We start from the raw sequence: 13,964 nt of genomic DNA on the forward strand, positions 1-13,964 counted from the left end.
TCTAACAGCATGTGCTCACTTTGTGTTTCTGTGTCACATGTTGGTAATTCTTGCAATAATTCAAACTTTTTCATTATTATATATGTAATAGTGATCTGTGATCAGTGATCATTGATGTAACTACTGTAATTTATTGAGGCACCACTAAACACAGACATTTAAGACAGTGGACTTAATTAATAAACATTGTATGTGTCTTTCTGATTGGTCCACGGACCTGCCATTCCTTTGTTTCTCTCCCTCTCTTCAGCCCAATATTGAAATTAGGCCAATTAATAACTGTACAATGGCCTCTAAGTGTTCAAGTGAAAGAAAGAGTAGCAAATCTCTCACTTTTAATCAAAAGCTACAAATGATGAAGCTTAGTGAAGAAGGCACGTCAAAAGCTGAGAGGCCAAAAGCGAGACCTCTTGTACCAAAGTTAGCCAAGTTGTGAATGCAAAGGAAAAGTTCGTGAAGGAAATTAAAAGTGCTGTGCCAGTGAACACAGCAATTGTAAGAAATATAACAGCCTTACTGCTGATATGGAGAATGTTTTAGTAGTCTAGACAGAAGGTCAAACCAGACATAACACTTCCTAGAGCCAAAGTCTAAACTAGAACAAGGCCCCAACTCTCTTCAATTCTGTGAAGGCTGAGAGAGGTGAGGAAGCTATGGAAGTTTGAAGCTAGCAGAAGTTGGTTCATGAGGTTTAAGGAAAGAAGCCATCTTTATAACATAAAAGTGCAAGGTGAAGCCCCAAGTGCTCATGTAGAAGCTGCAGCAAGTGATCCAGAAGATCAGCTAAGATCACTGATGAAGGTGGCTGCGCTAAACAACAGATTTTCAACATTGATGACCCAGCTTTCTCTTAGAAGAAGATGCCATCTAGGACTTTCAAGCTAGAGAGGAGAAGCCTGGATTTAAAGCTTCAAAGGACAGACTGACTTTCTTGTTAGGGGCTGATGTAGCTGGTGACTAACTTGAGGCCAATGCTCATTTACCATTCTGAAAACCCTAGGGTTCTTAAGAATTATGCTGAATCTACTCTGCCTGTGCTCTATAAAGAAAACAAAGCAGGCCGGGTGTGGTGGCTCACGCCTGTAATCCTAGCACTCTGGGAGGCCGAGGCGGGAGGATCGCTCGAGGTCGGGAGTTCGAGACCAGCCTGAGCAAAAGCGAGACCCCATCTCTACTAAAAATAGAAACAAATTATCTGGCCAACTAAAAATATATATACAAAAAAAAAAAAATTAGCCAGGCATGGTGGCACATGCCTGTAGTCCCAGCTACTCGGGAGGCTGAGGCAGTAGGATCGCTTAAGCCCAGGAGTTTGAGGTTGCTGTGAGCTAGGCTGACACCACGGACTCACTGTAGCCCGGGCAACAGAGTGAGACTGTGTCTCAACAAAAAAAAAAAAAAAAGAAAAGAAAACAAAGCCTAATGACAGCACATTTGTTTACAGCATGGTTTACTGAATATTTTAAGCCTATTGTTGAGACCTGCTCAGAAAAAAATATTCCTTTCAAAATATTACTGCTCATTGACAATGCACCCGGTCACCCAAGAGCTCTGATGGAGATGTACAAGGAGATTAATGTTGTTTTCATGCCTGCTAACACAACATCCACCCTGTAGCCTAGGGATCAAGGAGTAATTTTGACTTTCAAGTCTTATTATTTAAGAAATTCATTTCGTAAGGCTGTAGCTGCCATAGACACTGATTCCTCTGATGGACCTGGACAAAGTAAATCGAAAACTTTCTGGACAGGATTCATTAAGAACTTTCATGATTCATGGGAGGAGGTCAAAATGGCAACATTAACAGAAGTTTGGAAAAAGTTGATTCCAACTCTCATGGAGGACTTTGAGAGGTTCAGTACTTTAGTGAAGGAAGTCCCTACAGATGTGGTGAAAATAGTAAAAGAACTAGAATTAGAAGTGGAGCCTGAAAATGTGACTGAATCTCATGATAAAACTTGAACAGATGAGGAGTTGCTTGTTATGGATGAGCAAAGAAAGTGGTTTCTTGAGATGGAATCTACTCCTGGTGAAGATGCTGTGAACACTGTTAAAATGACAGCAAAGATTTAGAATATCACATAAACCTAGTTGATATAGCAGCAGCAAGGTTTGAGAGGACTGATTCCAATTCTGACAGAAGTTCTATTGTGGGTAAAATGTAATCCAACAGCATCACATGCTATAAGGAAATCTTTTGTGAAAGAAAGAGTCAATCGATGTGGCAAACTTCATTGTTGTCTAATGTTAAGAATTTCCTTCTGGGAGCTTGACGCCATGGCACTCTAGCCCAGGCAACAGAGCAAGACTCTGTCTCAAAAAAAAAAAAAGAATTTCCATGGCCACTTTAACCTTCAGCAACTATCACCCTGATCAGTCAGCAGCCATTAATGTCAAGGCAGGAACCTCCACCAGCAAAAAGATTATGACTCACTGAAGGCTCAAGTGATCATTAGCATTTTTTAACAATAAAGTATTTTAATTAAGGTATGTACATTGTTTTTTTAGACATAATGCTATTGCACTTAATAGACTATTGTGTAAACATACATCTTATATGCACTGGGAAACAAAAAAAAATTGTGTAATTCACTTTATTGCAATACTCACTTTATTGTGGTAGTCTGGAACTGAACCCGAGTTATCCCTGAAGTATGCCTGCACCTGCCCTTTTTTTTTGGAGAGGCAGGGTCTCACTGTTACCCAGGCTGGTCTCAAACTCCTGGCCTCAAGCGATCCTCCCGCTTCAGCTTCCCCAGGTGTTGGGATTACAGGCGTGAGCCACAGTGCCTGGCTATACTGTCCTTTAATGCCAGTTCCATCTTAAGTACTTATCAAACACTGTGGCGTAACTTTTATAGTTTGAGGTGGGACAGCAAAACTAGCACAAATTTCTTTTTCTTTCTTCACAATTTCATAGACATAAGATTCATTCATTCTTATTGTAGATCTTAACAACCTCAGCATACAACTTTCCTTCCTTATTAAAACATTTCACCTTTTCACTTAAAGGAAGCACTTTATGGCTTCTCTTTGGCATATCCAAATTGCCACCATCACTACTCTTACACTTTGGAGACATTATTTAGTAAAATAGGGGTTTCTTGAACACAAGCACTGTTATACCACCACAGTAGAGATGGCTACTAGGTGACTAACAGGCAAGTAGGGTACACAGTGTGGATTCGCTGGACAAAGGGATGACTGAGTCCCAGGTGGGAAGAAGCAGGGTAGTGCAAGATTTCATCACACTGCTCAGAAAATGCAATTTAAAACTTATGAATTATTTCTGGAATTTCCCATTTAATATTTTAGTTTGTTTGTTTTTTTTTTGAGACAGAGTCTCGCTTTGTTGCCCAGGCTAGAGTGAGTGCCATGGCGTCAGCCTAGCTCACAGCAACCTCAAACTCCTGGGCTTAAGCGATCCTACTGCCTCAGCCTCCCCAGTAGCTGGGACTACAGGCATGCGCCACCATGCCCAGCTAATTTTTTTTTCTATATATATTTTAGTTGGCCAAATAATTTCTTTCTATTTTTAGTAGAGACGGGGTCTCGCTCAGGCTGGTCTCGTACTCCTGACCTTGAACGATCTACCCACCTTGGCCTCCCAGAGTGCTAGGATTACAGGTGTGAGACCCGGCCTTGTTTGCTTTTGTTTTTTGAGACAGGTCTCACTCTGTCGCGGGGCTAGACTGCAGTGGCATAATCTGCAACCTCAAACTCCCAGGCTTAAGTGATCCTCCTGCCTCAGCCTCCCAAGTAACTGGGACTGGCATGTGCCACCGTGTCTGGCTAATTTTTCTATTTTTTGTAGAGACAGGGTCTTGATATGTTACTCAGACTAGTTTCAAACTCCTGGCCTCAAACAATCCTCCTGTCTCTGTCTCCGAAGTGCTAGGATTACAGGCATGAGCCACCTCACTCAGCCTCCACTTAATATTTTTGGACCGCAGTTGACCATGGGTAATTGAAACCATGGAAAGGGCTTGTGTGTGTGTGTGTGTGTGTGTGTGTAAAGGGCTAGTGTGTGTGTGTGTGTGTGTTCATATTTCCCCTCTTTAACATACAAATTATTCTATACTTTGATTTTTCACTTAACAAGAATATTCTGGAGATCTTTCTCATTCTTTTTTATAGTTGTACTGTAACATTGTTTATTTAAGAGTTCTCAACTGATGGGCATTTGGAATTTTTCCAGTCTTTTGTTACACTATTAGTTAACCATAAAAGCTATGGAGAGCTAAAAAAGTAATAGGCTGGTTCTCCAGAAGTATAAGCAGTTGTTACTACAGTCCACTGGGTAAGTATATATTCACTGAACTTGAGAAACCCCAAGAAGCTAATCCTTCTTTTTTGAATGACAATGCTACAAGTCTAAAAGTTTCTCTGGCCATTTAAGAGCCATAGAACTAAGTAAATATTTATTTTATTAAATAACTGGTTCTCAGCAAGAGTGAGATCCCGTTTCTACTAAAAATAGAAAAAATGAGCCAGGTGTGATGGTGCATGCCTGTAGTCCCAGCTACTCGGGAGGCTGAGTCAGGAGGATGGCTTGAGCCCAGGAGCCAGAGATTGCAGTGAGCTATGATGATGCCACTGCACTCTAGCCCTGATGACAGAGCATGACTCTGTCTCAAAAAAAAGAAGAAAATAAAAAAGTCATGAATATATAATTAAACCTAAAAGGGGAAAATATAAAGGTACTAAAGGACAGACACATATAGTTTCGTTTTTTTTTTAAATGCTACATATTGATCAGCCCATGTTATATGAATCCCATTCTCAAGTTCTGGTAAATACCTAGATTGATAATCACCCAATGCAAGGTAAAACTATAACAAATAAAACCAGAGTATTAAATAAATCAAACACTTACATTGTTAATTTTCAGTAAAAATATATTTTTTAAGTATATTTAAGTATAATATATAGGTTGACTACCCAGAAATGGAGTTTTAAAACTTAAGGTAAAAATAAATTGATAAAATAGCAGCTAAATGAAAATCTGATGCATCATTATACAACCAAATTACTTATATCTTTTTTACCCATCCTAAAAAGAAAATGATATCGTCATTTATACTTGCTGAGGGGTATGTCAGGTAACTAATAATGTAAACCAATGAGATATTCCCCATAATAAATCATTCTGTAATCAAGTCACTCATCTTTATGGCGATATTTTAATCTCATTACTTATATCTATGATATACACATTAATCAAATTCAACCTGTTATATTGCTTAAATGCAATCATCCACATTCTTAAAAATAATACATGTGTGACAGATGTATGTATTGCTCAAAACTCAGAGAACGCACAATTAAGACTTAAGCATTTCATTGTATATAAAATTTATCTAAAAAAATATTGAACTCTAGGTTAATGATATTCATGCTGAACTATTTAGAGAGAAATGTACAGATACCTCTACTGATTTTGAAATGCATTGAAAACAGAGTAGGCTGATGGATGGATCCATGCATGATGAGGAAGGATGGTATAATGTCAGTGGTGGAATCTAGGTGCTGGATATCTAGGTGTTCAGTAAAAAAATATTAATATTTCAACTTTTCTAGTTGAAAATTTTCATAATAAAATGTTAGAAAAAAGGTAACAGTGTATATGGGACAGGGGGTGGGTTGTAAGAGAAGTTCATTTAGGAGAGATGTATGGAGGATAAGTCTTTTGTGAGCTTCTAGCCAACAGAGAAAAAAAGTGTATGAGAATTTTCAGACAACAAAGGTGGGACATGAGAGAAACAATACAACTGGACTTGGGCTAGCAGTCTTTCCCACACAATATCAAGCAGTTGCCAATCAAAAAGTTAGGAAGAGTCAGTGATGGCTGGCTCCCCAGACCTGGCAAAATCCACGATGCCCAGGTGGATGTCCTCAGAGTCCACTGGTTCCACACACCTTGGAAGAACTATGCAGATGCCTAGTCCCTTCAGCACTCCTGAAGGATCATGCGTATATTCCCTCAAGCCACTTCACTCCAGATGGGTGTGACTGCTTCCTTTACCATGTAAGGACATGTTTATTTTACTAAATAGCTAGGTCTCAGTACTTTTGTTGGGAAGTGCAATTAACCACCCTTAGATGTGTGGTATTGGCTGATGGGTGAAGGCATTGGACAAGGTATATCTTAGCTCCCTCATTCTTTTAGATGCCTAATGATCCAAAGTTTAGTTGCTTTAGCACCGAATCGCTCTAGAAGCCTCTGCTTCTCTGAGCCACCTTCTCTGACCAGGAAAGGGAGATGAGCAGTGGATAATCTCTTCTCCCACTTACCTTCACTGGGGTCTGTGGGAATCTCACTTTCCTCTGGCCCTGCCTGGTCCTCTGTATTTTGTTCTCCTTCTGGTTGAATCTGTGATAAGACATCAGGTTGATTCATAGCATAATCTAGGAAAAGAAAGAAAAAGGGAGAGTGTATATGACAAAGAAATAACTGAGGATGACAACTAATTGCCATCAAGGCTGACCTGAAGCTTTGAGGTCCACAGTCCCAGGGAATTTCTTTTAGATCCCATATCACTTCTTCCCATCCATCCACCTGCAACTACGGATATCTATTCAGGAAAGCAGGTAAGAGGAAATGTAATGTATGGGGAAAGCACATGTGCCAAGTGAGCACTGCCTACCCACTCCTTGAGTCACAGTGTGCCTCAAGGGGGAGAAGTCAAGCTCCTCTCAAAGTGAAGGATACCCATGGATGCCATCAGCTGACACACTCATAACCCTGAACTTCACTCTCTGTCCTATAATTTGACAAAAGGAGAGATGATGATTTCCATTTAGCAAGTGAGAATTGGTCATCTTTGCCTTGGAACCAGAATCTGAGCTGAGGACAGAGAAAATGAAGACACTGGAGGAAAAGGGACTGTTCTAAGCCCTCTTGGAGCAGCTGTCATCTCATTCAAAAGGTGCCAACACTCAGCCTCACCCATGGAGACGAGAGACTCGTAGTTGCCCTTCATGATATTCTTGTAAAGTTCCTTTTGCCATTCTTCTAATTTTTCCCACTCTGGAGTGGAAAAGTAGATGGAGACATCATCAAATGCCACAGGCACCTAAAATTACAATCACATGGATTAGTCCCTCCCATTGCAACTCAGTCATTCAATAAATCTTTTCCCCCTAACTAGTGCCTTTTATTATTTTTTTACATTTCAAAAGATTTTCAATGAGTATTCTAAATATCTCTAAAACTGTTATTTTAATGTTCCACTTGTCATTAGTATGATCCTAATATCACTCATGCAATACAGCATGTAGCTGGTACCTTTCCTTGAAGCACATTCAGGTGTTTTAGCAAACAGTAATAAAGTATCTAAATGCTACATATTTTAAAACTTTAAGCTTTATTGCGTCTCTGATTTCACCCCTTTGGAACTGCCTTTTCTTCAAGAACATCATTCCCTAGGAGATCCAATTTCCTCTATTTTTTTGCTTTGTATTGTTTCTAGTTCTTCTAGTCTTTTGCCAGGTAAAGAGTTGGTTCCCTTTGATGCTATTACTCCCGCATATGAGGAAAGGATAATTCCATGGTTGATGACTGAAAGCTAACAGAATTGATGTTGGACAAATGTTAGGAACCAAAATTAAACTTCAAAATTCATTATGTCTTCTCTGTACATCCTTTAGTCTTTTTTGAAGTTTTGCATATTCTTCAAATGGAACACTTTGTCTATTTAATAACTGGCTTTCTGTTGCCAATTCTCTATTTGCTTCTGAAATTTCCACTTTCTCCTGCAATCTCTTCAATTTGTTTTCATGATGACATCTTTAATTTTTTTTTGGCAATTGCAGCTCACTGCAGTTTCTGTCTAGCTTGATCATACATTTCTTCTCTGTGATACATTCATGAAATGTATACTTTTCTTCCAAACACTGGTCTGTTCCTCTTTCAATGTCTTCAACTTCTAGCTGCACTTTTCCAGCTTGACTTCCTAAAATTTGGCATTCCTGTTTCAACTTCTCCATCATTTCCTTGAGCATTTTGCTTGAATTGTGGAAGTCACTCTCTGACTCTGCAAGTTAGGTCACTTGAATCTGAAAACTACTGATTTACTGTTTCAAGTCAGATTTTTCATTTTGTATTTTGTTCTTTGCTTGATTGTAGCTCTTTTCCCAAGCATTTGGCCTACAGTTTAGCTGACTTTTTCAGCCTCCAGGGATCTGACTATGGCCTGTATCTCAGCGAGCTGTCACACCTGTATTCTTTTGACATTTTCTACCCGAGCACCAGAATTCTTTTTTAGCCCTTACATTTTGCTACTTCAGCCTCTGAATATTTTCATTTCTGAAAGAAATGGACTTTCTTGAACAAGTACCTCCACTCATTTGCTGTCTCTTGTGGGATCAACACTAAGCAACTGGCTATGTAGTTCATCTTTGTCCAGTACTGCAATCTCTAATTCATATTTTAAGTTTTCTTATAAAACATGTGCAAATTCTTCTTTTTGGTGAGCAAATTCTGATTTGAGAAATATGTTCACAATATAGCAAGGTGGAGGTGGGGTGAGGTACCAAAGGGGCCCCTTAGGCTTCCAACCCTGGGAAAACCTAAGGTCTCTGGTAGAGCTCCAAAGGCAGAGAGGGCAGTGTTGGAGAAAAGCCCATCTCCTCCTCCGTGGATGGGCTTCCTCAAGGGTGCAGGAACAAGACACTACCTCAGCCTACTGCCCACTCCCCTTAACCCCCTCATTCAATAAATCTTTACTAAGTGCCTACCAGTTACAAAGGTACAAATGCAACAGTCTTTACTTCACATAACAAAACATTCTGAGTCTCCAGTATGTACAAGGTTTTTGCTAAGCACCAAAGATGATCAAAATATTCTTTCTACCCAAAAGGGGTATATGACTATATGCAAATTAATGGCACGGACATTTTAGAAACAGAACTATGATGGGGCTTTGGCTAGTACTAAGAGGAATGAAAAAAACATTTAAGCAAGAAAAACTGAAGTGTGCATTCAGAGGACAAACTGTGTATTCTGCCTAGTTGGAGTCAAGGCTTCAGGTAGGGAATGGCCATATGTAAAAAAGAATTCTTCCCACTTCTTAGTACAGATTGGTCTAAAGCTAGGCAAAATTGGGAAAGTTCTGTAAAGAAATACAAGAATTATCTGTGAAAATCAAAGTACCCAGTATGAACACTATCACCTAATATAAAGCTGCCCTCATTCTGGAGTTCAGTTACTATAATGGCTGGCTCTTTCTCCTCCTACCTGGCAGCTTTCTACAGAGTTAATTTTTTCAAACTTTTAAAAAACTCTTTTTGTAGAGACAAGGTCTTACTGTGTTACCCAGGCTGGTCTCAACCTTCTGGCCTGAAGTGATCCTCCCACCTCTGTCTCCCAAAGTGCTGGCATTATAGTTTTACTCTTGAATATGAACTACTAAGTATCAATGACCATTTAGAGAAAGCCTGTGATATGAACATGAAAAGCTAAAATAAAAGGAGGGGAAAAAACGACCTTAAAAAAAAAAAAAACAGAAATAATTAGGGAACAGAATTTAAAAAGAAAATAAACTTATCTAATTACTATACCCATAAATACGTGAGATACACCCATATTTATGGCTAATATACCCATAAAATAAAAAACAGGATGCCATGGAAAAAGTACAATGAGAGAAGAGTCTCCTTGTAACTAATATACAGGCATTCATAGCATAACAACATTGGGGTCAAGGACAGAATGCATATACCACGATATTAACATAATATTGATTATTTGGACTATATGTAGGCCTAGGCTAATGTGTGCATTTGTGTCTTAGTTTTTAATAAAGTTTGTTTTGTTTTGATTTTTTTTGAGACAGGGTCTCACTAAATCATCCAGGCTGGTCTGGAACTCCTGGCCTCAAGCAATCCTCCCGCCTCAGTCTCCTGAGTAGCTGGGATTACAGGCATGCACCATAGTACTCAGCTCATCATAAAGTTTAAGAAGTTAAAAAAGAAATCTAAAAATAGCAAAAAGCATATTGAATAAGGATATCAATAAAGAAAATTTTTATAACGGTACAATGCATTTGTGTTATAAGATTATAATGCAGCTGAAAAATTCCTATTGCCTAGTGATGTCCTAGTGTGTTACTCACGTTTGTGGTGATGCTAGTGTAAACAAACATACTATACTGCCAGTAACGTAAAAGTATTGCACATACAATTATGTATGGTACATAATACCCGATAACGATAATATGTTACTGGTTTATATGTTTGCTGTAATTTTTATCATTATTTAGAATGTACTCCTACTTATTAAAAAAAATTAATTGTAAAACAGCTTCAGGCAAGTCCTTCAAGAGGTTATTCCAGAAGAAGGCATTGTTATTATAGGAGATGACAGCTCCATGCATGTTATTGCCTCTGAAGACCTTCCAGTGGGATGATATGAAGGTAGAAGACGGTGATGTTGATTATCTGGACCCTGTATAGGTCCTAGGCTAACATGTGCATTTGTTTTTAAGTTTTTAACAATAACATTTTTTTGGTTTTTTTGTTGTTGTTCTTAAGACAGGGTCTCACTACACCATCCAGGCTGGTCTTGAGCTCCTGGCAAACAATCCTCCTGTCTCAGTCCCCTGAGTAGCTAGGATTACAGGTGCAAGCCACTGTGCTCAGCTCACAATAAAGTTTAAAAAGTTAAAAATAAAATAAAAGTAGAAAAAAACTTATAGAATAAGAATTTAAATAAAATATTTTTTGTATAGCTGTATAATGTGTTTGTGTTTTAAGGTAAGTGTTGTTATAAAAAAGTTGAAAAGTTAAAAAAAATTTTTAAGTTAAAAAGTTACAGTAATTAAGGTTAATTTTTTACTGGAAAAAGAAAAAGATTTTCAATAAATTTAGTGTAGCCTAAATGCACAGTGTTTATAAAGTCTACGGTAGAATACAGTAATGTCTTAGGCCTTCACATTCATTCACCACCCACTGACTCACCCTGAGAGACTTCCAGTCCTGCAAGCTCCATTCATGATAAGTACCCTATACAAGTGTACCATTTTTGATCTTTTATATCATAATTTTACTGTACCTTTTCTTTGTTTAGATATATTTATATACACAAATACTTACCATTGTGTTACAATTGCCTATAGTATTCAGGATAGTAACATGCTGCACAGGTTTGTAGCCTAGGAGAAATAGACTATACCATACAGCCTAGGTAAGTAATAGACTATGCCATCTAGGTTTGTGTAAGTACACTATGATGTTTGCACAATGACAAAATTGCCTAATAATATATTTTTCAGAATGTATCCCCATTGTTAAGTGATGCATGACTATATACATATATATATGTATACATGTACTTTTTTTTTCAAGATTAAAATTTTCGATAAGTGGATTGCAGGATAAAGTCAGGATAATCTCTCAGAATACAGAAAAGACAGATGAAAAAAAGATAAGAGGAAAAAAAACCTAAAGACAAAGATTTGATCTAGGAGGTTCAACATCTAACTAGTAAGAATTCCAGAAAGTGAGAACAGAGGCTAGACACGGTGGCTCAGCTTGTAGCACTTTGGGAGACCGAGGCAGGAGGATCACTTGAGGTCAGGAGTTTGAGGCCAGCCTGAGTGAGATCCCACTTCTACAAAAAATAGAAAATTTAGCTGAGCATAGTCCCAGCTACTTGGGAGGCTGAGGCAGGAGGATCCCTTGAACCCAGGAGTTTGAGGTTGCAGTGAGCTATGATGACACCACCTCACTCTAGTGGTGACAAAGTGAGATTCTGTCTCAAAAAAAAAAAAAAAAAAAAAGTGAGAACAATGGAAATGAAAGAACAGAAGGTACTTTTAAAAATAAGAAACAAAAGAGAATTTTCCAGAATACACATCTCCAGGCACACTGAGCACCCAGCACAATAAATGAAAAAAAAGTCCATATCTAGACACATCATTATGACATTTCATATTACTAAGTAGAAAAAAAAAATTCCAGAAGCTTCCAGAAATTTCCCCACAAAGTAACAAAAATCAGACTATCATCAACAACACTGTATGCTAAAAGATAATACATTTCTAAGAAAGAAGTATTTTTATCAAATTTAAAACTAGCTAAAATATCAATCCTATGTAGAATTAAAGACATTTCAAACATGCAAAGACTCAAAAAGGTGCCTCCAATGCATCTTTTCTTAGGAAGTCTCTTGAGGATATACTTCAGCAAAACAAAGGAGTGAAAAAGAGGAATACCAGGCACTCAAGAAATAGTGGGTACAATAAAGGAATAAGTGAAGGGAAGTTTCAGGACAAGAGCTGGCAGTAAGCTAAGAAAGCAATCAATCCAGATTACAAATGGAGGAAGAACAGCGCTAGGAAGTCTTAGGGAAAAGAGAGACATTAGTAGGACAAATAGTGTAGCTCAGAGCTTAGAAAAGCTGGAGAATATAATAAAGGTAATTGGTAGAAAAGGAGAGTTATAAGGAATATCTTTACTGAAGGATACAGGGGCCATGACATTGGAGCATTAGAGGAAGAAATGTAATCCCACTGTAGCAGTTCTCCAACCTTTTGGTCTCAAAACACTTTTAGTCTCTTTATTATAGACAACCCCAAAGATTTATCATTTATATATCAATATTTACCATATTAGGCTGGGTGTGGTGGCTCACACCTGTAATCCTAGCACTCTGGTAGGCCAAGGCAGGAGGATCGCTCAAGGTCAGGAGTTCGAGACCAGCCTGAGCAAGAGCCAGACCCTGTCTGTACTAAAAAATAGAAAGAAATTACCTAGACAACTAAAAATATACATAGAAAAAATTAGCTGGGCATGGTGGCGCATGTCTGTAGGTAGTCCCAGCTACTCGGGAGGCTGAGGCAGAAGGATTGCTTAAGCCCAAGAGTTTGAGGTTGCTGTGAGCTAGGCTGACGTCACAGCACTCTAGCCAGGGCAAGAGAGCGAGACTCTGTCTCAAAAAAAAAAAAAATATTTACCATATTAGAAAAAAAGAACTTTAAAAGAGTACGCATTAATTCAAAAACATATTAACATAGTTATTTTTCATAGGAAATATTTTACAAAGCAAAAAAATTAGTGGCATTGTTTTACATTTTTGCAAATCTCTTTAATGTTTGGCTAAAAAGAAAACAGCTGGATTCTCATACCTGTTTCGGTATTTTATCTATTGTTACAGATAAAATTGTTTGGGTTGGAGTATATGAAGAAAAGCTTGCCTCACATAAACATGAAGCTAGAAAAAGGTAAATAATGTCTTGACATTATTATAAAAATAATTTTGTCTTTGCAGACACCTCAAGGTCTGTGGAACACACTTTAAGAACCTCTTTGATAGAAAAAATATTTGAGTACCTATCATGTACACAGTTCAATGGAGGGATACAAGGATAAATCAGAGGTCTTGCTCTTGGACTTACAGGCTGCTGAGGGAATCTAATACAAGGTAGAATAGTATATGTCTTCAGATAAGTGAGGCTAAAAGTCTGCAAGAATTCAGAGAACAATTATTTTAGATGTGGGACACTGGGGAAGCCTTTATGAGGGGCAACTATGAACTAGCCCTTTAAAATCGGGAAGACATTCTAAACGGAGGTCACGTGACCAACATAGGAAACAATATGGGGCGTGTACAAACAGCAATTCATCAAATTTGGCTGAAGAGTGGGGTGTGAGAAAGATAGTGGGCATTATGGTTGGGTCAGGCTAAAGGAGCTTGGATGTTATTCAGTTGGCAACGGGGAGCTGAAGAATTCTGAGCAAAAGAGTAATGTGATTCTAGCTGTGACTTGAGAATGCTGATCTAATAAGAATTATATCATGGTTTTTGTTGCTGGGGCAAGGGGTGGTAGAATATGTCAGAAGGCTTTTGAGTGAGACCAAGCAAGAGCCAGTGAGGACCTGACTGCAGCTGCAGTGGGAAGGGAGTGGTGGACAAGACCATCAAGGGAGAGTCCACAGGATGGGAGGCTTTGGGAAGGCTAATG

The 13,964-nt window shown here is 38.4% G+C and overlaps 1 protein-coding gene across 1 annotated transcript in view; it reads right to left on the minus strand.

Annotated features, from left to right (window-relative positions):
* Positions 1-13,964, minus strand: part of ZNF398 (zinc finger protein 398) — a 34,155-nt gene that overhangs the window by 8,266 nt on the left and 11,925 nt on the right. The window contains exons 3-4 of the mRNA XM_045565094.1: positions 6,950-7,076; positions 6,295-6,408 (exon numbers count right to left, since the gene is read on the minus strand). Of these exons, the coding sequence (XP_045421050.1) occupies positions 6,295-6,408; positions 6,950-7,076 (241 nt within the window). The remainder of the gene's footprint in view (positions 1-6,294; positions 6,409-6,949; positions 7,077-13,964) is intronic.

This window comes from Lemur catta, chromosome 11 (assembly GCF_020740605.2).
Source record: "Lemur catta isolate mLemCat1 chromosome 11, mLemCat1.pri, whole genome shotgun sequence".
Taxonomy (NCBI): domain Eukaryota; kingdom Metazoa; phylum Chordata; class Mammalia; order Primates; family Lemuridae; genus Lemur; species Lemur catta.